Source organism: Dinoponera quadriceps, unplaced genomic scaffold (genome assembly GCF_001313825.1).
Source record: "Dinoponera quadriceps isolate SergipeBrazil2010 unplaced genomic scaffold, ASM131382v1 scaffold3386, whole genome shotgun sequence".
NCBI classification, from domain to species: Eukaryota; Metazoa; Arthropoda; class Insecta; order Hymenoptera; family Formicidae; genus Dinoponera; species Dinoponera quadriceps.
This window is the reverse complement of record NW_014557714.1, coordinates 916,671-938,331: the sequence shown is the minus strand read 5'-3', so window position 1 is coordinate 938,331 and position 21,661 is coordinate 916,671. Positions and strand designations below refer to the sequence as shown.

The window sequence follows — 21,661 nt, the reverse complement described above, 5'->3', positions numbered from 1 at the left end:
CTCCGAGATATCGCTCGCGAGAAGGGCCTAGTTTTTGCTGTACTTTTTGTCCACGGATACTTTTTCTCCTCTTTACACTTGGAGGCAATTAATCCACTGCGGTTGCGAATTAAGCTGGAAAACAGTTACAATTAAGCGTTGTTCCGCGCGTTTCCCGCGGAGAACCGCGCCAGCGAGGAAGAGTCTGAGATAGAGTAAAAGTTTCCCGTACACGGAGAGAGAATATTATAGCTTTTTTGTTCATCTCCAAATTCTTCTCACGTTCTTACCGTGTTTCCTGATGACACAGGAGTGGATTATTATCGGTAGAGCTTAACTTGCTGAGAAATACGGTAAATTTTGTTAAGAAACTTAATGAATTTTTCAATAATAAATTCTTTTAACAAGTAAATTTAAATAGTAAATTTTTTTAATATTATTATTTCAGCTCCTAAAATATATAAAAAATATATAAATTTATAAAAACATTGCACACGCGCGTATATAACGGAAGGATAATAAATGAAGGCAGAATGTCGCTATATTCTTCAGCTGTAAAATTCTATGGTAATTTTTTCTATAAATCAAAAATATAAGAGAAAGTACGATGAGAGTCAATTGCAGATCTAATTTGCATACACGGCAAAAAATTGTTTGTTAAATTTAAGTTTCATCGAAACAGTCCGAAATAGCCTATACAAATTTTTGTGTTAATTTAACACAAGGTGAATATGTAGAAAAGCAGACATTTAGTAAAAAAATTAACACAAAATTAATACGTTAATCGACACTGAAATATAAAGTGTGTTATTTTAACATTTACAAGTGTTATTTTGCCACCTATGTTGAATATCAATTCAACACAAAATATTGAGATAACGTAAATACAATATGTTAAAAGTGAAAACGCATGTATGTTATATACAACATATATATGTTATATACAATATGTTAGATTAACACACGGATATATTACGAATTTAACACAAAGTTTTAGCAAGGAGTTTTACGGAGGAGGATTTTAGTATAAGTAGAAAACCTTTTTTACTGTGTACGCATTTGTAATACGATGTACACGCAGGTACAAACGCTGTTAACATCGGGGCCACATTTCGGCCATATTTTGCGCGATCGTACACCCTCCTACAAAATTCTCTCCGCGTGTAGGGGAAGCCCGGGCGAAACGAAGTGTGGCGAACCGTCGTGACGCACCTACTGCCGTAAAAATTTCCCGTTCACCTAGCATTTAAGACCTAGACCTTCGTATGTACAAATGGATAGACTTTTGTATTCGGTACTGAGCATAGTTAGCGTACATATTACACATTATTAATGTCAGAATACTGTACACGATAGCACTTTCGTGAGAATCAAAGACTCGTACTGACTAGAAAATATTCAATGAAGTTCCATTAGACGTCCATCAGACGAAGGCGATGCGATCGCACGCCCGCACGTACGCACATACGCTGTTCTCGTTTGACGACGAGAGAGGCGAGGTTATCTGGCGTATCTGAGGGAGAGAGAGAAACGAACTTTGCGCTCGCAAAGTGACACTCAGACGTCTCTCTCTCTCTCTCGCGTTCCCGCGTCGACGTGCTCGGTCCGATCACGATGAAGACTTCGTTATCGTCTTTTCGTCCGGGCGACAGATTACGAGTGATAACGTCCGCGGCGCAGATCGTTCCTCCCGATCGTTGCCGAGCCGCGCTCGCGATCTTCGGTCTCTTGAACTTTCCATGCGGAAAAGGGAGGGGAGGAGGAGGAGGGGGACGCACGGGGGACGCGCGAGCTCGTCTCCGACACACACATGCGTCTAAAAACTAACGATTGTACATTTCCCGGGAAATCTCTGATCGGGGTCAGCTGAGACCCGACCTCCCGCGAAACCTCGCCTCGACCAGCCCTCAACCCTTGGGAAGGGCGAGGGGGAGGGCACTCCCGATTTCGTCGTCGTCGTCGTCGTTCGCATCCGAAGGAGACGATCCGTCCGTTCCCGTATCACAGTTTACCGAGATTATTCTTATGCACCGGGTCGATAGTCCGCTATTATGTTCTTCAGGAACGTGTAGATATCCTTGAAGGTTGGTCGCGATGTCTCGTCTCTTCTCCAACATGAACACATCATCCGATACACCTCCTCCGGACACATGGTTGGTTTCGGCAGGAGTACCTGGAAGTTGTTCGAGGAGGATCAAGAGGCGCGTCGTCGCTGACGGATTCTTAATATTTATTGTTCCGCGCGCGAGACGTACTTTATTTTCAATTAGCACGTTCACTGCCGAACTGATTTTTCATGACTTTTTCATCACGACGCGTAGGCCGCATACGTACCACGTTATCGGGAATAACTCGTTTTGCTTATAATATATACGTTAATATTTATATGATTGCTGAAAAATTATTATTGCCGAGAAAAATATGTGACATTCAATATACACCATAGAACAAACGCGCGCGCGCGCGCGCGCGTGTATGTGTGTGTGTGGTTGTTTAGAGAAATTTTATATTTACACAATTTATGCCAAAAAAGGAAAAAAATTATTTATTTCTAATATCGTTAATGTTTAAGATTGAAATACTATATTTATAGGAGGAAACAATATATTTTGATATAAATAATATATCTTCGAATAAAATATTTATAATTATAACGTCATATTGCGGTGTATTATGCTGAAATATGCTAAATATAAGTGCGACTTGTCTTCACAATTATTGCGGAACGTAGCTAACTTTTGTGGCGAAATTTCTTGCTGATATTGTATCGGGCTTTTCAACACTATTTCTATAGCAACACGGAAAAAAGGAATTAGCTGTCCATATAATCCAACTGAAATTTAATTACTAGATCTAGTTTTTAGCTGTGGTAGGCTAAAGACCAGATACGGGGACAAAAAATTAATTAACTAAATTTCAATAGTATTACATGGACAGCTAATTTTTACCGGTGGGCGTTAGTTTTTAATTGTGGGAGTCACTTCTTTTCTCCCGTGAAGTTTTGCAAAGTTGATTTACAGAATTGAATTTTGGAAGAATATCGAGAAAAAAAAACGATCATTACGCCGCGTAGGTCGCTTGTACTCCATGACGTGATAGCTGCATTTCCGCATCAACACATGATTATATGACATATTTTACGATAAGTTATATTTAAATGACGAGAAAGACATGAAACGGCCTAAACGGGAATTTTAACCGTAAGTAACGCGGCAGCAAACGTGTTAAGAAGAGATTTCGAAATCAGGTGTGGTTACGAGGAAACGCGTTAGAGAGCAGTAGTCGACGATTAGATTACGACGCTCACTTGCAGCTCCGCTCCGTAATACATATGCTCGGCGTTCTGGATAACTTGATCGTTAGACAAGTGTTGGAAGGGCTTCTCTCTGGCCAAGCTCATCACCTCCCAGAGCGTCACGGCGAATGACCAGATGCTGCTCGAACACGTGTACCTGTCCTGAAATTTCAACATCGTTACGTCGTCGCGTCCGGTGACTCACGGTCTTGATTTCAATGATACGTATACTGCCCGGATAACATTAAGACATCCAAAGAAAAAATGTCCTTTGACAACAAGACGTCTAAAGGACGTCTTTGAGACGTATCTTAACGAAAAGAAAAATACCGTCGTAATTAACAGAATTGGTCAATAGGACCGTAATTGAAGTGAACTTTTTCGATTCAATAGCAATATCGTTAATTGACTTGAGATTAATTGATTTGAATTATTGAAACAATATACGGTGTATTGATTTAAATAATATCGCCATTGAAACAAAAAGATTTACTCCAATTACGATGTTGACCGATACAACAGCATTTTTTTCCCATATTGATATAAACTGAAAAATGAGTTTAGTTAGATCTGTTACAATGAGAAGAAAGCACTTAAAAATTTATTTGTGAGGTATATTTATTTCATAGAAATAAATTTTCTGTGAAACAAACCTTATATCTCATAAATAAATTTTTAAGTACTTTTTTCCACAGTGTATCTGACAATAGATAACTAATAGCGTTTTCGTTAAGGGAAATAAGACTTCTAGTTCTCACGAATCAAATTTGGTTCTTATAACTAGAAATTCTGTTTTCTTCAACGAAAACGCTTTTGGTTGTCCATTGTCACGAAGATCCAACCAAATTAATTTTTCAGTGTAAGTGAGGTAATCACTGAATGATTTTTAATTATGTGATATTGAGGAATGATTGAGAAAACGATGATCGCTCTTACCAGCAAAATACTTTCCCACGGTAGCCACCGGATTGGCGCGGGCGGTCTACCCCCGATATCGCTGTAATCCTTCTTATAAAGATCACTGCACATCGCAATGTCGGTCACTTTGACGGCGTAGGAACGACCTACCAGGCAGTTCCTGGCCGCCAGGTCCTTGTGCACCAGATTCTTCGACTCGAGGAATCGCATTCCGGACGCTATCTGCGTTCCCATGTACAGCAGGCAACTCTGACTGGAAAGAATCGAAACTTATCGATTAAATTTTCTATCAAAGAATTTTGGTAGAGACAAACTCACACACTTTATATTTTTATAATGCTTTATATAACTTTATATTAATATATATAAATAGAACATTTAATATTCCATAGCAATTTATGTTTTATGCGAGATATTTCATCAGAAAACATATTTTACGGAATTAAAAAAACGAACGGAAGAGACATAATTAACATTTATCGATTAAATTTTACGCAGAGAAATTAATTAATTGCGGAAAAGACCGTATTTAAATGTTCAACAGTAAATTTTACGGAAAAAATTCCCGACTGAAATAATATTTTTCACAATATTAGCGTACTCTTTACAAAATAGGAAGGGATTATTATTCGGAATTGTAATAAATTCGAATCATTCGCTATATTTGCGAATTTGGTAAAAATGTCATGGTTCGTGTCGCGTATATCCGCCACGTAGTTAGTTACCGTTCTCCTCTTTTAGATTTAAATTCATCGGAAATAAAAATTGTCACCGGTATCTCGGTTATTTGTGATTCTGTTAAAAATAAATTTACAAAGAAGGATTAATTAACCTTTTCAGAGATGCTAACGTGTGCAAACTTAAGTACGTTCCATTTTCTTTTTTTAATGTGAACATTGTCGTCCAAATATAAATGTATGTTACTGTGAGTAAATATTCACCGCAAAATTCCACAGCAAAAAGAGAAGTCTCTTCATATAACTGGAAGATACACGGAAAAAAGGAAGCAGCCGTCCGTATTTAACCAACAGTTTCCTGCCATTTTGCAAACAACACGCAAAATTTTGAATTATTAATTATTAAAAATGGCCATATATGGAGACTTTTTAAATTAATAACTCGGAATCTTGCGTGTTGTTTGCAAAATGGTACAGGACTTTTTTATTCACTTCAATCCGTGCTACGTTCTCATTAAGTTTGTCCATGTTAATCTGAGACACCCTATATACAATTGAAATTTCGTCACGAGACCTAGTTTTCAGCCGTGGGAGCTAAAAACTAGGTACAGGGTGAAAACAATCAGCTGAATTAACTAAATTTCAATTGTATTATATGGACAGATAATTGTTACCCGTGGGAGTTGGTTTTCAGCTGGTAGGAGCTAATTCTTTTTTCCGTGCGTCATATTTCTGTCATTTTAGATTTAAATGATTTTCTTCCGATCTGAAATAATTGATTCCTGAAAAGGTGAAAGTGATTGCTCTGCGGGAGATGTTACCTGAGAGCTTTCAAGTTGCAATTCGGCCTGAGCGTTCCCGTGAGCGGTACACTGTACTGCAGGTAATGAGCGAGATCACCGAGCTCGGTGTACTCGATGATCGTCCATGGCACCGGCTCGACCGTGCACACCCCCAGAACTCGCGCCACGTTCGGGTCGGACAGGCACGACAGGAATCGCACCTCCCTCATCTGGTCGACCGCGTTGTTAGTTCGAATGTCGCTGGTGCACAGAGGTACACGCGCGACGACTAGTCGGGGAGCGTCAGACACGACCTCGTCCAGACCCACCGCTTCGCATATTATAGCCTGTAAAATAACAGTTCGGAACTCGTCTAATAAAAAAAAAAGAAAAGGAAAAATCCATGAACACATACGATGTCCCGAAAAAACAAAATTTTCAAATGCAAAAGGAGGAAAATAATTTGCTGAGATGCAAGTTTTCCGAAATATCGCAACACCAAAATCAATACGAAGCAGTCTCTACTGAAAAATAATACAGCTGAAAAAATACAGTTTTTACGAAATAATAAAAATAATAATAATTTTTCAGCCGGTCGCCTCGTTGCGCTGATTCCGTTGTTGTTATTTTTCCAAGCCATTGTATTCTTCAGTACCTCGAAAGAGTTGTATTTCGCGACATTGTTTTAGCGTTCGAATTTCCGGATGACGATTTTCCGAAAAATTGTGTCACTCCCGGCGGATTTCAGCGCGCTTTTCATTTTTTTGGAAAATGCATGTTCACGAGAAAATCTTACGAGCGCGATTCGCTGTTAATTGGATTGATTTTCGGTGTCGAGTTAAGAATGACGAGTTGCCGATGAGCGGATACGATAAACAGCGGTACGTCGATGTTCGGCTGATCATACGCGCGCGCGTTACTGTACATATCGAAGTTTCAAAGTATTAACACAACAAACATGTACATATTAGCATTGTCGAATGTTACGTATGTGTGCCGACGAGATAAATATGTAAATTGCGTTTCGCCACCACCCGCACGCCGCCCGCGATTAAGTACGAGCGATCCGTCGCTACGGTGCGGGCGTATTTTTTCCAGCGTATTCTTCAAGCGTGGACTGTCGTTTGAACGTTGATACGGTAGTGTCAAATTGTTCAAATTAGCGCTTGAGTCTCATTCGGATACGGCTTAGGGAAGTGGATGCGTTCTAAATTTTTCGAAATTGAAAAATTTCAAAACGAATGAATATTCATTCAAAGCAATGATAAAAATATATCATCATTTGAAATCACGAGAGTTAACGTCTAACTCAAATTTCGGATGGATTTTTAATCCACACGAGCGAATGATTCAATCAATTAGAGCGAATTTCGAGTCCTATCGGCTTTCTATTGACTCTGCAACTGATCTTCCGGACACGAATTGCACATCTTTCGAAACTAATCGTACTTTGTACTCTCTAAATTTTTTACGTTGAAATCTCGAAACGAGCGAGAATTCACTCGTTTGCGAATATCGCGAATTCGAAATCAATGCCCAATTCCAACTTACGGTGGATTTCTTAGACTCTCATCAATAATCATTAATTAAACTTGCCCCCAGTGAGATACTCCGATTCGAATTTAGAGTTAGATCTGAATTTATCCAGTCGAATCACAGGTGCAGCGCGAAATTCAGCTGAAAAATTCGAATCTGTACCTCTGAATGAGAACCCGACTCACATCGGACCCTTCGACTTCGAAGATAAAAAATGCCCGCAACTGACAACGGAGGGCGTTTAACCCAGTGAAAAGTCATTCGGCTCTTCGGATGTGACCGTCACCGTACTCAACGGCCGAAATTTCACCCGAGGAGATTTAGAGAGCGCGAATCCTCGCTCGAGCGCGACGGACGGGTTAAGGTGGTGCCGTATTCGCGCTCGTCGCGTAACGCGTTTCTGTTACGTGCGATTTTCATGGTCACGTGCGCTCTCACGAACAGTGTATCGTTAACAGTGTATCGTCCGCACCTCTCCTACGTTCCGCGAGCCGAGTTTCTCCGTCGTTCGCAGGCACTGTCGTGGTATATTGGTCGGCTCTATTTCCTTGCATTTGTACGGCTTGTTCATACTAGGTGCGATGTTCCAACTGACGACAGGCGCTGGTATCTGCAAATGAGACGCGCATTCTCGTTATATCGTCGCCGTTGCGTTTCTCCCCCCGCTCCCTCCTCTCTCTCTCTCTCTCTCTGTTTCTCTTTGTGTGCGTGTACGTCTGTCTGTCTCTTCTAAAATAAATTCTCTCGCGAATGCAGTAGTAGAGCGCGTAGAAATTACGATGGCTTCGCCATCGGGCCGAAGTCGAGTGAGTTTGAAGTAGCGCGCGCGCAAGTTTGGTTTTCGGTTCTCGCAGGGGGAACGTCAGCGTAACGCCGCTCGTACTTTCGCCTTTGGCCGCGCGCAATCAGTCAAATGTACCGTCAAATTGTACAACTAATATGTACCTTGTGCTTCTCCTTTGGCGCTGTGTGCCAGCGCTTCGAGTGAACCTGATCGACATCCCTTTGGTGATTGGGCGTAACCGCGATATTGAGTTTCCTAGTTGGACTGCTGTAACTTTGAAGGGTCCTGTAGTGCTGGGAATGACGAGCCGGCGAGTTGGTCGGCGATGAGGAGCAGCTGGACGGGCCGACCGTAGACTCCGGCCGCGCGTCCAGTCGCACGCTCTCTTCCGGTATTTCTATGTTCTGGAAATCCTTCGGGGATTCTGGAAAGACGATCGCGATTTTAGCCACCCGCTCGCGAGCCTCGCGTCTTCGAATCGCTCGCTCGTAGCGTCCAGAGCTCCAGGGACGATTGTGAAATTATTTCGGAAATCGGTTACCGACGTAGTTCCGTTTCCCTTGGAAAACAGGACTGGACTCTAGGGAATAATTGCACGATTCCGATCGGGAGCTTTTCCGAGCGGTTGAATGATAGGTGCTCGGAGCGGATATCGTGAAACTACTCGGAAATCGGTTTCCGAATGGCATAATTCTGCTTTCCCTAGGAAACACGGTAGGAACCTAAATAGCCGGACAAATTCTATGCGTAAATTCTGAGCAGAGCCTGCAACAAGTTCTTGATGCCAGGAAGGCAAATCCAATACAGAATCTGTTCTATCTGATTACGTTGCCAAACTGCCGTGAAAAATGCGCGGTTTCTGCTGCCAATCTGCTCGGATTGCGTGTCAGCTCGAATTTACTGTCAACCTGCGCACAGTCTGTGATTTGCTTAGTGGGAATCTAGGAAATAATTAAACGACTCTAATCGGAAACTTTTTCGAACAATTTTGTAATAGGCCTATTTTCTGGAACTTTTAACGACAGTTCCGTTATCGTTGCGCAAATGTAATGTAAAAAAAGCTGTGCAACGACAAAGTAACGATAACGGCGCTGTCGTTAACAGTTACAGAATACGAGCACAAGGGAGATATTGTGAAAGTATTCGAGAAGATTTCTGACCGGAATAATTCCGTTTTCTTTGGAAAACACGATAGGAATCTAGGAAATTGAACGATACCGATCGGAAATCTTTCCGACTGACGAGATATAATTCGCGTCATATATGCTGCACCATTCCCTGGATTGTCATTTTTTATCATTATACGATTTTTAGTCTTCAAAATGTATACGTAAGATCGAAAATTACTATATAATTATAAAACTATAATATATTATGATTATAATACTATCGTTATAACTGAAGTTGCTTCTGCAATTTTCAATTTTATGCGTTAAGTGTAAGATTCAAAATCGTGTAACTTTTATCTAGGGAAATGATACAGTGTATACGACACCGACTGTATTATTAAAAGGTCATCATCCTTCGGTAAATATTCATGGGCACTGAAAGGGCCTGAAGGGTCGCGGAGATAATCAAAGAAGAGGATGACATTATCGACCATTTCAGCCGTCCGATGTAAATACTTGGACATTTAGAACATAATGAAGCATTAATTTTATAATTTACAACCATCTTAATGTTTTGTCACTATGTATACTGACCTATAAAGAAGTACGTTAGATATTTTCGTAAAACTGCAATTCTGCAGTTATCATCCACGTTAATCCGACGCAAAATTTACCGACGGGAGATTATTAATCATTAACATTTTCCGTGTGCGCCAAACTCGACAAGGCTGATGGTATCTTCACTTTTACCTCGTCGGCAAATAGTTTCACGATACCTGCCCTGGGTTGACCGTCCTCTTTCGAGAACGTGTCGACACCTACTCACCGGAGCTCGCTACGATCGCATACGTGGACTTGTATTGAGGGCTGACGAGCGGCGAGTTAAACTGTTCCATCGTGAGCGACTCGTGCATGCTCACGTCTTCCGGTATGTCCGGAGATACGTGATTGGCGGTTTCCGCCGTCAGCATGCCGCCAGGCGTCAAATTCAGTAAGAGACCCTGTAAAAAGAGCAAGGAATTTGCCGTTCTTTATTTCTCGACGATAATTAACACCGTAGGCACGTGCAAAATTGCTTCGTCGTTTCTTTAAAGGAATATCGACTTGTGATGAGACACGAACACGAAGAATTATGAGGAATCATGGATTCTCGATACGCATTTTAACAGCTATGTTACGATAATTTTCGAAGACAAATTTTAAAATGAAACTGAGTCATCGAAATAATTTAACACATTGATTGCTGCGTTGATCTTTATTGATTATACGTAGGCTTAATTGATGGTTGAATTATTAAAGATATTGTAAATAAATTTAATTTAAGATGCATATATATATATATATATCATTTTGTTTCATCGGCTCTCTATTGGCCGTACAACCGATTTTTCAGATGTAATTAATTATACTTGATATGTGACTTTTAATGAAACATGATTTATCATAATTCGTCAAAGTCACCGATGATCATCACAGCGCTATTAAAATTTAACAAAATTTTCATTTGATACATTTTTTCATTAACTTTCTTGCAAGAACTGGCAATCTCGTTCTTGTCGCATAAAACACCTCGATTTCATACCTTCATATTGATGGCGAAGCCAAACGGATTTTTCAACACCGTTGGCGAGCTTTGTAATTTCTGCCGCCGGTTCAGGAATAAAATAATGAAGAAGACCAATAGAAGCAGCAGTATAATGGCAGTGAGCACACCGATCAGCACTTCCAGGTATTCCTGACCATCTCCCGGCGCTGTAACTATACAGATTTATAGGGACACACGGAATACGCGATATCGTCGTTAAGTCCACCGTGTCGGACCCGACGATGTCCCGTATAAAAAATTTCTTGGGATCCAATTGGGTAGCAATACGATTTCCCGAAATAACGATGGATTCCAGTTGAGAAATCTATGCAAGTTCTGATGAGAAGTGTAATGTTTCAAACATATGATTTTCTAATAGCGTATTCGATTTACTGACTCGACTTGATTTAACAGCGGCTTAATAATGGCTGCGAATACTAAAGTCTATAATATGCGTAATATCAAATATAGATTTCGGTGGAGGAGACTGGGACTAGTTGGCTAATTAATTATTTCTGTTGTTTTCGAATACATTGCAGAATCGAATAAATAGAGATTTCATAACTATCTTTAACACATTTGAAATATCTGCTTGCTTGATTCTGTAATCTGTTAGAAAATAGCAGGAATATTTGATTAACCAGCTTATCCCGGTCTCTTCTACTGATAACGATTAGTGGAACGCTGTTAAGTCGAGTGAGCAAATCAAATACGTTATAAGTGGCAAACAAACAGATTCTATTTGGTCTCACCTCCAATAATTTTTCAAAGATTTTTTCCAGACGGTACAAATTTCTAAAAGATATCTTAAAGATGTCCAAAAAATATGATATTTTTTGGATATTCTTAAGACATCTTTTAGAAATATACGCTGTCCGGATGGTTTCCATTTTACACTAGAATACGAACAAAGTACGGAATAAAAAAGAACAAAATATACGAAATATTAAGTATTTACATTTTACAAATGCATACGCGCTACACGTGCGCTATTAAGCATAGCGACGTTAAAAATATAACCCAATTTATTAACATCTTAATCTGATATTCGATCGAACTATCACTCGATTCTGGCGATGACAGTCGCAGGCGGCACGAAGCCAGCTGCGGCGTACAGTCAATCAGCATCGCGGAAAAGAGGCTTCATCCCATGTTTGGGGTGAAAATGGGATCTCCAATTGATATCGTAGTGGGATAGCCTATTTTGAAACAACTTCGGGTATTCTAATCGGATCTATCCTGTACAGTCGGCGTCATGAATGCTGTACCATTCTCCCTAGGTTAATATTACACAATTTTCAGCTTTTCAGCATGTACACATAAAGCTGAAACTATTATAATTAAAGCCATTATAACTAGAATTACTTCTGCGATTTTCAATGTGTGTGAGGCTAAAAATCGTGTAACTCTCCGTTTAGGGGATGGCACATCATGCCGACTGTACGTGGGAAAATCCGGGGAAATTTCTATGCGCGGTACAGCAGGCTCTGTCGCCGAAGCAGCCGGGCAAATTTCCCATTCTGGCATTCTAGCATCCTAGATCCACGGTACAGCTTTCTCAAAGCCGACGACTGAAATTTGAGGGGAGTCCTTCCTGAAATTCGCGAGAGAAGCGTTTCATCGACCGTAGAAAACGTGGCTGAGATTCGGTGTCTATTTCTCCTTCTGTCCGCCCGCTCGCTCACTCACTCGTGCGCCCTTTCTCTCCTCGTAACTCGGCGTTATCGATTCGCATTGCAAAAACCGCGCTTATCCCTCGTCGTACGCTGTCCGTGCCAAATGCCTCGAAGCTACGCGGCGGTATTACCGCGGTCTTTTTCCCCGACGATGGAAATAAATAAGTTCGTCGAGAGGGCTGGGCTCGCGTGACGATCGAGATCGGCTCGACGACGACAACGGCCGGACTTTTCTTCGATCAAGCGCGGGAATAAGGTCGACCGGTCGGCCGGAAAATCGCGTCGGCCGACGGCAACGGTAACGATGACGACGACGACTCTCTCGTTCGCTTAATTCGCGGCGGAAAAGAGCCGCGGGAATCGTCATTGCGCGCGACGGGGGAATCTGCGTTCCAAGCGACGCTTCCTCTTTATCGTGACGCGGAAAATGCGCAGGGAAAAACAATCGCCCGGAAGAAATGCTCGTGATCCCAACATTAACGTGTTAGGCGTATGACATCTACACGCGTTTCTCTTCTTTCGGCCCCCTCTTCGTCGTTTTATGCAATACCCCACTTTTATTCCTTTATTATTTAGAAACAAGTTTGGTCCGTGTGACCATTGCTATTATTAACCTAATCCAATGAGATAGCTCGTTTCCTTGCAGCAACTAGTCTACAAAGACAATAAATAAAAGTTGGTCATAATAAATCATAAAAGACCAAAAAAATATGCAAAAAACTATAATCCTTATAATTTCTTTCATGATATAGGTCCGAGAGACCCATGATGTTACTTCGATGTCAAGATCGCGGATGTTATTCTGCAGGTTAATTCCTATTCTCACTCCTACTAGAAATTGGACCTCGTGAGGGTCTAACCACGAGGTAGTAAATTTGCACCTAACGTCGTTACTAGCCGGTAATGTAACGCTCATTTCTCCCGGTGACAACATAACGGCTAGAAATAAGTTAGCTGATGTTTAAACAAACGAAATTACGGTAACGAGATGAAAAATCTACTAGAAAAATAATTAGTTGCCAGACATTAACGCAACACTCACTTCGGATTTTTGGAAGATTTTTACGAAATAACGTACTCCCAATTTTCACTTGCTATCTCATTTCTAAATATTACACAGCAAAATATTTTCTGTTAAAAACGGTCTACTGAAGTTTTACGTTATTTTAACACGGGGAATCTGAAAAAGTACACAAATATGCGTTGAAAGGTACGCAAATATAATGTTAAGACAAAATTTTCTACTATGAGTAATGGCGAATATACGAAAGCTAGATTATATACTTTAGAATATACAGTGCAATATATTTTATTATGTTTGATATGTAATGTAAGAAAAAACGGCTGGATCACAAGATCGATTCTATATTTTTAGCGAATAATCAGCCGGTAACGAATTAGTAACAAGCTGGCGAATTTAATCTGATCTGTACTAGTTAGCTACTAGCATTGACTCAGGCCGACTAGATACACTTTTACTCGAGATATGCGCCCCCCCCCCCCCGTTCTCTCCCCTGTATTTTCCGTGGGTTACTCTCGCTTCTTTTCCGCGGATCTGTCCTTTGTTTTTGAGGGAGCAACGGCTAACGGCATTAGGAGATAAAACTGTGGTCGCGGAGTCCCCGGCATTATGTGCGCGTATAGCATTTGAGCCTGTTATTATTACCCGCTCTCGACCCTCGCCCCCTCTTCATCCATTTCACTTGCCTCTTTTATCACACAATTTCTGGCTCTGTTTTCTCTCGCAACAACGTGTCACACGTTGATCGCCTGCACATCCGTGCGTTCGTTCTACTTTTCTATTCTTTCTTTCTCTTTTTGGGAGGGGGTCCAATCGGGCCGCGGCATATTATTCGGCTTATCGTTGCTTTATTCGTAGCCCCGCATTGAAGCGTATTTAGCGGATTCCGAACGGCGCCCGTATTGGCCCGATGGGATTTTTAGAACGCCATTTCCGACCGGGCGCAATTAAATTCGAGTCGCTTACTCCCTCTTTCTCCCTGTTTCCCTTTCTGTATGTCGGGGAGTGTATTTATTTATTTATCTTATTTAACCCTATTTGCACGCGCATGCGTCGCGAATTTTAAAGAGGTCGCGTACGTACGCCGACTGCTTGCCTTTTTTCAGCAACCGCTCAACTTGTCATAAAAATAAAGTAAAAATGCCGGATGAAGGGATGCGAAAGAGGGAGAGAGAAAGGGAGAGAGAGAGAGAGAGAGAGAGAGCGAGCGACAAAGTTTGCTTTTTCAGCGCGTATTTCTTTTATCCTCAAATTTTTAAAGAGCGCACGCTCTCGCGAATGCGATGTGATATTACCGTAATAGGTAAAGCCACTTTAGTTAATATTCGCGCGGATGCAAATGATTATTAGCGATAACAAAAATACGACGACAAGCGAAGCGCGGATGGCGGAGTTTGAGAATTTCGAACGAATTCGCGATATTCGCGCGCGCGTGTCTCCAGCTCTCTTTATTTTCTCGAACACGCGCGCCTCTACGTCTTTATTTGCAACTAACCGGAGAAAATATCTGTAATCAAGAGGGAATGAAGATAAAGGGTTCGCCATTCGCGCGCTCCATTAGAGATATGTAATTATATGAGAAGTCGAATTTTCTCTCTCTCTCTCTCTCTCTCTCCCTTCTTCCCTCTTCTTTCCTCCTTATAATTTTTCCGCCCTTGATTGCCCCATTTCATTGTCCCCTTTTTATTCTCTCTCTCTCTCTCTCTCTCTCTCTCTCTCCCTCTCTTTCTTCTTTCTTTCTTTCTTTCTCCTGCAACTTTAATCCTGTCTCCGCCGCGATGTCGAATCAGACGTCGACTAATCCGCATAATCGATCGCACGGATATCGGCGCTTGAATCATGAAAGTGCCGTTCTCCCCCCTCCCCCTCTCTCTCTCTCTTTCTCTTTCTTCCGGCTCTCCCGACCGGCGAGTCTGCGCGCGCAAAAAAATTGTCGCGTGCGCGCGTATGCAAAAACTATATTAGCGGGTACCTCGGGCGCGTCCTTTTGAATTCAGACCACCGTAAAGCGGACGCCCGGTTTACATGTTGTTTTTACCAGCCGCCACTTCCTTTTTCACCCTTTGCTCGCTCCCTTCTCTCGCCCGCCGTGCCATCTTTTTTCGACTTGGGGAACGCGCGTGCTGCTGCTGCTGCGTTCGCGGCGACGGCGGTGGACGATTTCGCGGCTGTTTTATTTGCGGAACCGCGCGCGCGTTCCTTTATTTATAACGGCGCACCGGCAAGGTGCTCGGTCTATTTTTTTCGACAGTGTGTTGCAAAGGTGGACTGCGAGTAAAGAAGGGGAGAGGGGGGGGGGGAGTAGGAGGAGGCAGGATTCGCATTCGCGGTGTTGGGTGTATCAGAGGAGCCGTAATTATGCCGCGGTCGAGCATTCTTCTCGGCGTCCTCCTCCTACACCACGTTCTCATTTATCCACCGCACTTCCTGTTATCTGTATCTTCCCCCTCCTCGCACTCTCCTCACCGCTCCTCCTTTCTCTCTCTCTCTCTCTTTTCGTGTTCTGTCTCCGCGATGGCGCGCTATGAGTTTTTTCCCATTTTTTTATTCTCGCCCCTCTTCGTACCGTAATTTCCCGCTTTCTTTCTCTCTCTCTCTCTCTCTGTGCAGCCGGCGCTTCTCTCTATCTATTCGGGTGACAAATTGTTACCTTTTTTTTTGCATTTTTGTTGGAACGCTTGACGCGCTCCGCGCACCTTTATCATACGTTTCGGGCGGCGCGCGCTCAAGAGCTAATGCGATTGTCCGCTCGTTTCGTTCGTTCGTTTGTCTTATCGGAAGTCCGCGGTGCTAGATTAAAAACTCGGCCGCGTACGTGCGAGTGTGTCACTAGCGTGCTCCGATTAAAAATACTTGTAATATATCCCCGTAGAGTATTTATACATCGCATTGTGTACACACCGTCTGCGCGTAATATTCCTGTCGATACACCGTGGACTTCCCCATTTTATCTCTTTCTCGCTCGCTCGCGGTTTTTAATTTTTCATCCGGATAAGCAATTCTCCCTTTGTTTACGTCCGATGGTTCAGGCGGAAAATGCGTGCTCCTGGCTTGCGCCACGGCCCGGAAAACGCGCCGTAGGATTTGTTGTCTCGGCACAAACTATCAGATATACGTAATTACGCCCGCGGAGTCGACCTCACTTTTCTNCCCCCCCCGGCCTCAACGGCGCTGCCCTTCTTAACCCGACTAATTGTTTACGTTACGAGGAAGTTGCTGCGCGAATTATAAAGTGCGCGACGGGGCCGTCTTCTTCTTTTCCTCCTCCTACTCCTCGGACGGCGGACAATGACTTTTTCCTAATCGCATCTACGTGGTAAAGAAAAACAGCTTCGTTTCGCTCTAACGACGTTAGTCATAAACATCGTAGCGCCCCGAAGCGAACGACTACGTTCTCGCACTCGAGGAGCCTCGATAAGATAGATTCGTCAAGCCAGTCGGAAACTTCAGCTTGATTTTCGGTGGATGACGTTACATACGTGTAATGTATGACAGCGACATGTCAGATTACAATAATGATAAATTCTTTGATAACACCTACACGGAGAAAAATTAATTTCTAGCGAAACGTTATAGCGGTCGTTATTGCGTTCGTTGCGACGATGTTAAAACTTTGTTGATATAAAGTTTTAAGATAGGGCAAGTAAGAACCCATGCATAAGTGTAATAGCGTATAACTAGAAAGCAACTGATATTTACATGTTTAATTGAAACGTTGCGTTTTGATTGAACGTCATTAGAGCCATGCTCTGCACAACTTTAGTTGATATTACGAAATTAGCGAGTTGTCCATAATTAGAGCAGGCGCAATTTTGCTGCCAGGGGAGAAAATGTTCTGCTGAGTGAATTTTGTCCTTAAGACACGTTAACTTGTTGCTAAAACGGAATAGTATATTTCTACATTTATTAATGTGTTCTTACAGCAAAATATAATTTGTAGATTGAACAAAATAGTTCAGGTAACGACAATCGGTATTCTTAACAAATCGTTTTATTGCTCGTATAGTAAGTGACAGATTTTGTTGCGATAGCATAATTTTTGCTGGGCCAGTAAATTATATTTTTCCATGTACTCACAGAAAAATGCATACTTTATACAGGTAAATGTTATTTGTTTTGAATATTTCATGAGTTTATGTATCTGGCAAATATAACAGAAGTTCATCATGATATCGAATTTACCCGAAATATATTTCAAGTCTTAATAGGTTTAGTATTTCAATCAAAGATATTAAATTAAAATAAAAATCGGATTATTTAAATTAACCAATTATTTAAATTCAACTTTTCATCGTGAAAGTTTTATAATATTCCTGAAAAGAGAGAACATAGATTCTTCTTTTCAATATGTGGCAATGAGCTTCTCTACAATTTGTGAAAACTATATTTTCAGACTATCATCGCGAAAATATTCTTTGCTGAAAATAACCATTACTTAAATTGGCAAGTGGAAACGGAGTAATCGTTTTTATTAGCAGCAGAATGGTAGTTTCCTGTGTATACATATTGCACGTTGATGGAAAATTATAGATAACAACGAGAATCATTTGATTAACAAATAATTGATCCTATTAAAAGCGATTGAGTCTAATTTGATTGGGAATTTTTAGACCGACTCTGATACGTCGGAACTTGATGCTCCAGCATTGAAATCAGAATCTCAACCGACGGTGTTTTCACCTCGGCGTGAATCAACGTAACGCAACAAATAATAAAGACAAGGAAAAGTAGCTCGAATTCTGGTACGCGAGGTCAAACACACAGCGACGTTTCAACGGAGCAAACGTATCGGCAACGTATCGCCGCGTAACATCGCAAAATAATTGAACTCATTTGCCACGTGAAACGCGTTATTCTCGTCGGATTACCTTACGGAGAGATCGATTAAACCAATTAAATCGGTTCGAATTTCTAAACGCTGTTAACTTCCCCGGTGGATACGAAGTCAATGGTAAAATTGACGTACGTGTGCGTGTGTACGTTGTGTTACGAACGATGAAAGCGCCGGCGAATTGTCAATAAATGATCGCTCTCACCCGCGGTCGATCGCGCAATTATTCATCGTGAGCCAATGATTAAGGACGAAATTAATTAGTGACACCTACGTCGGTGCAAATTCGGAGACAACGTGGAGCGAAATCTCGAAATAAGCACGAATAAACGATCACTGCCCAACTGTGTACGCGAGAAACGTCGTTGACGAGCGCGCGAATAAAACGCGAAATATCGAATGCACGAAGTGCTCTCTTTCTCTCTCCCTCCCTCTCTCTCTCTCTCTCTCTCTTTCTTTCCTTCTCCCTCGCGAATCTGGAGTCGTTTACTCAGAGACATGCGGTACGAGAAATGAAAAGTTTCTAGTGCCCGGCGCTTAATTAGAACGAGATTGATACGAATTAAATGCCACTCTTGCTTTCTCTCTTTCTCTCTCTCCCTCCCTCCCTCTCGCCGGCGAGTTACTTACTCGTTTGTAAGTTGAGATCCACTTCGGGGTTGACTGGAATTTCCCGGTTGCTGAACTCGGACGCCGCCTCTTCCGTGGTGTTTTCGTAGGGATTCGCTGAAAGCGGAAAATAGCTGTAGCTAATTAGAATCCATGGCGAATGCCGTGAGACTCGCGTGGGGATTCGCGACGATGAGAGCGGATAAAGGCGAGGATCATCGGCACGGTGAAAGGGCGCGGTACCTATCCGCTCTTTGAGATTCGTGCGAAGAGCAGAAAAGTGAAAGAGAGAGAAAGAGAGAGAGAGAGAGAAAGAAAAATGCCAGCGTCACTCGAGGTCACTCGTTAATCGCGCCGGCAACGCGGGTATCAAGAGCCTCGGATAGAAATGAATAAAACACCGTTATTTCTATTATCGCGTAGGAAACGCGGGGTAGGACGATAAAACATTTTTACGCCGCTCTCCCGGCGTAGCGGAGAATTACGCATTTCGCGCACATCCGCGAAAATTCAATGGAATTATCGCGAAGCGCGCGCGCGCCGTGTCGACGTCGTTAACTCAAACGGTCATTAGCGCGGTGAAATTGGGGAAATACGGGCGTGGGTGCTCGAGATACAAGAACACGCGGCGGTTATTAAAAAGGTAATTGAAGCCGTCGTCGTCGGGAGGGGGGGAATGCACGGTGGAGAGCGGGATAATCCTGGCGGAGGCATTATAACTTCGTTCATTACAAGATTCCTCGAAGCGTCCGCGATCCGCGAATTACGGTTAAGTGAGCGCGCGCTCGGCCCTCCACGTCGCCGTCCCCGGGTCAGTATGTAGGTCGCCGGCGGGGTGAGGCGCGTGTGTCCGAAGAAAGCCCGCGGAAAATCCAGAAGAACGTGACAAATTGTTTCCCGCGGTCGATGACGCCGCAAGAAGCTGACGGGAAGAAAGAGGAGAGGGCGGGAAAGAAAGACGGAGGGTGAGATAGAGAGTGACGCGTGGTCGGGGAGGGGCCGACCGGAAGAAAATTATTATCGCCGGGGGAGGAGAGACGCGGGGAGGCTCACTCGCGTCAAACATCACTTCGCTGATTATGATCCATCGCGCGGCGAAGTACAGGTGCAGCTTGAGCAGGCGGCCGCGTCGCCCGTGGAGACCGATCGAGACGTTCCGGGCGTTCTCCAGCACCAGGTCCGGTATGTAGGAGTAAGGCAACGGCTCGTCCTCGTAGCTCTCGCCGTCGGTGCTGAACCAGACGTCCGCCCTCGAGAATACCTGCGGCGCGAGCGGAGACTCAGAGACGCGTTAACGACCGTCGCCGTGATTGTGTCGCGCGCGGACGCGTTTTTGTAATCGCTTATTTCCCCGAGGGTGCGGATTAGCGCGTGGGAAATACTTTTATCGAAGGCAGAGGCAGGGAACAGGGTGAGGAGGGAATCAGGCGGTGGAGAATGTAAGAATAGAGGGGGGATTATAGGAGGAGCAGTAACTCTATTGAGAGGAAAAGCGTCTATAAAATGAAAAGTGTCCATTCGATGGGCGCTGATAATATATTTATTCGAAATTCAAATTCTTTCATTTGAATAGAATAAATCATTGCCTTCGTGAAAAGTTGCAGGTTAAATGTTATCATTTGAAAACAGATTTTCTCAGTTTAAAAATACGTATCTTGGTGTAAGCAAATATATTAGAGAAGAAAGTTTTCATGTCGAAGTAAGTTATATGATAAGTCAATTTTAATCTGCAGTTCACCGCTGCGTTTCTGACTACATTGCATTGCTGTCTTTCTTTCACAGGTATCTTCAGACGAGTAAGTCAACGTCAACGTCTATGTTAAAAATTCACGTTTATATTCATTGTTATTCCTTTTAAGAATTTATTTTGAATACATATATAATTTTGTAACGAAACTTTTTGTGTTATTTTAAACAAGACCAATTTTGTAAATCTATTTTATATATTTCGGGGCCACGTTATCACCCCTGTTTTTCTTCAGCCCGTTATACGGTATCGCTATTTCCATAATTAACATCTTAAGTAATAAATATTTCATTAACTTTGGGGCTAAAATCAATCGAACAACATTTAGACGAGTGTAATCGTTCAATATTCAATTTGAAATATTGATTGTTGATAAAGTTATTGTATAAAATGGGTGGTCATAATGTTATTCTTCTATTAATAATCATCTAATAAATACTTCTCATATTTTAGGTTTTTTTTCAATGTATTATCACCTTGAATATCTCCGAAAAATAATAATATTTTATTAACGATCGGATGAAAATGAAAGGAGTTTACATTTATACAGAAGATGTTCAAGTGATGACCATTGATAATAACGTAAAAGATTTCTGCTAGATAAATTTTTTTCCTTCTCTCGCACTTGGGAAGATATTCAAAATGACAATAGTTATCGTCTCACATTGTGATTCAATAATTTCCATCAATAAAAAGAAAGTGTCCTGTAAACGGGACGTTGGCCGCTGAGAAATTAACTCCGGGACATGTGTGTGTGTGTGTGTGTGTGTGTGTGTTTATGTTTATACATGTGCCGTATCCGCGCCGAAATCGAAACGAGAGAAAAATTAATAATGGCGTGGTCGATACTCTACTCCGAAGGTAACGGGAAAAGCGTGGCCGAAAAGAGAGGAGGAAAAGGGGAAAATGAAGAAGAAGTGGAGGAAGAAGAAGAAGACAAGAGTCGGATACAGTCTCGCGATACACATCCGAGTGCTTTTCTTCCTCTCCTTTTCCTCGTCCTCTTCTTCATTCGATGATAAGTTACCACAGAGATCACGCTTCTCTGATTCTACTCCTCTGGACTCGGTGCGAACGCGAGATACTATCGATCTCGCAATTTCATCGTCGCC

At 42.3% G+C, this 21,661-nt stretch overlaps 1 protein-coding gene across 1 annotated transcript in view; it reads right to left on the bottom strand.

Moving 5' to 3' along the window:
- Window positions 1–824: 824 nt before the first annotated feature.
- LOC106749404 (discoidin domain-containing receptor 2-like) overlaps window positions 825–21,661 on the bottom strand; it is a 191,219-nt gene continuing 170,382 nt past the window's right edge. Inside the window, exons 8-17 of the mRNA XM_014628806.1 lie at window positions 19,856–20,063; window positions 18,824–18,919; window positions 10,663–10,838; window positions 9,907–10,081; window positions 8,133–8,395; window positions 7,660–7,797; window positions 5,691–5,998; window positions 4,211–4,445; window positions 3,287–3,436; window positions 825–2,152 (exon numbers count right to left, since the gene is read on the bottom strand). Coding sequence (XP_014484292.1) covers window positions 2,003–2,152; window positions 3,287–3,436; window positions 4,211–4,445; window positions 5,691–5,998; window positions 7,660–7,797; window positions 8,133–8,395; window positions 9,907–10,081; window positions 10,663–10,838; window positions 18,824–18,919; window positions 19,856–20,063 — 1,899 coding nt within the window. The 3' untranslated portion in view covers window positions 825–2,002. The remainder of the gene's footprint in view (window positions 2,153–3,286; window positions 3,437–4,210; window positions 4,446–5,690; window positions 5,999–7,659; window positions 7,798–8,132; window positions 8,396–9,906; window positions 10,082–10,662; window positions 10,839–18,823; window positions 18,920–19,855; window positions 20,064–21,661) is intronic.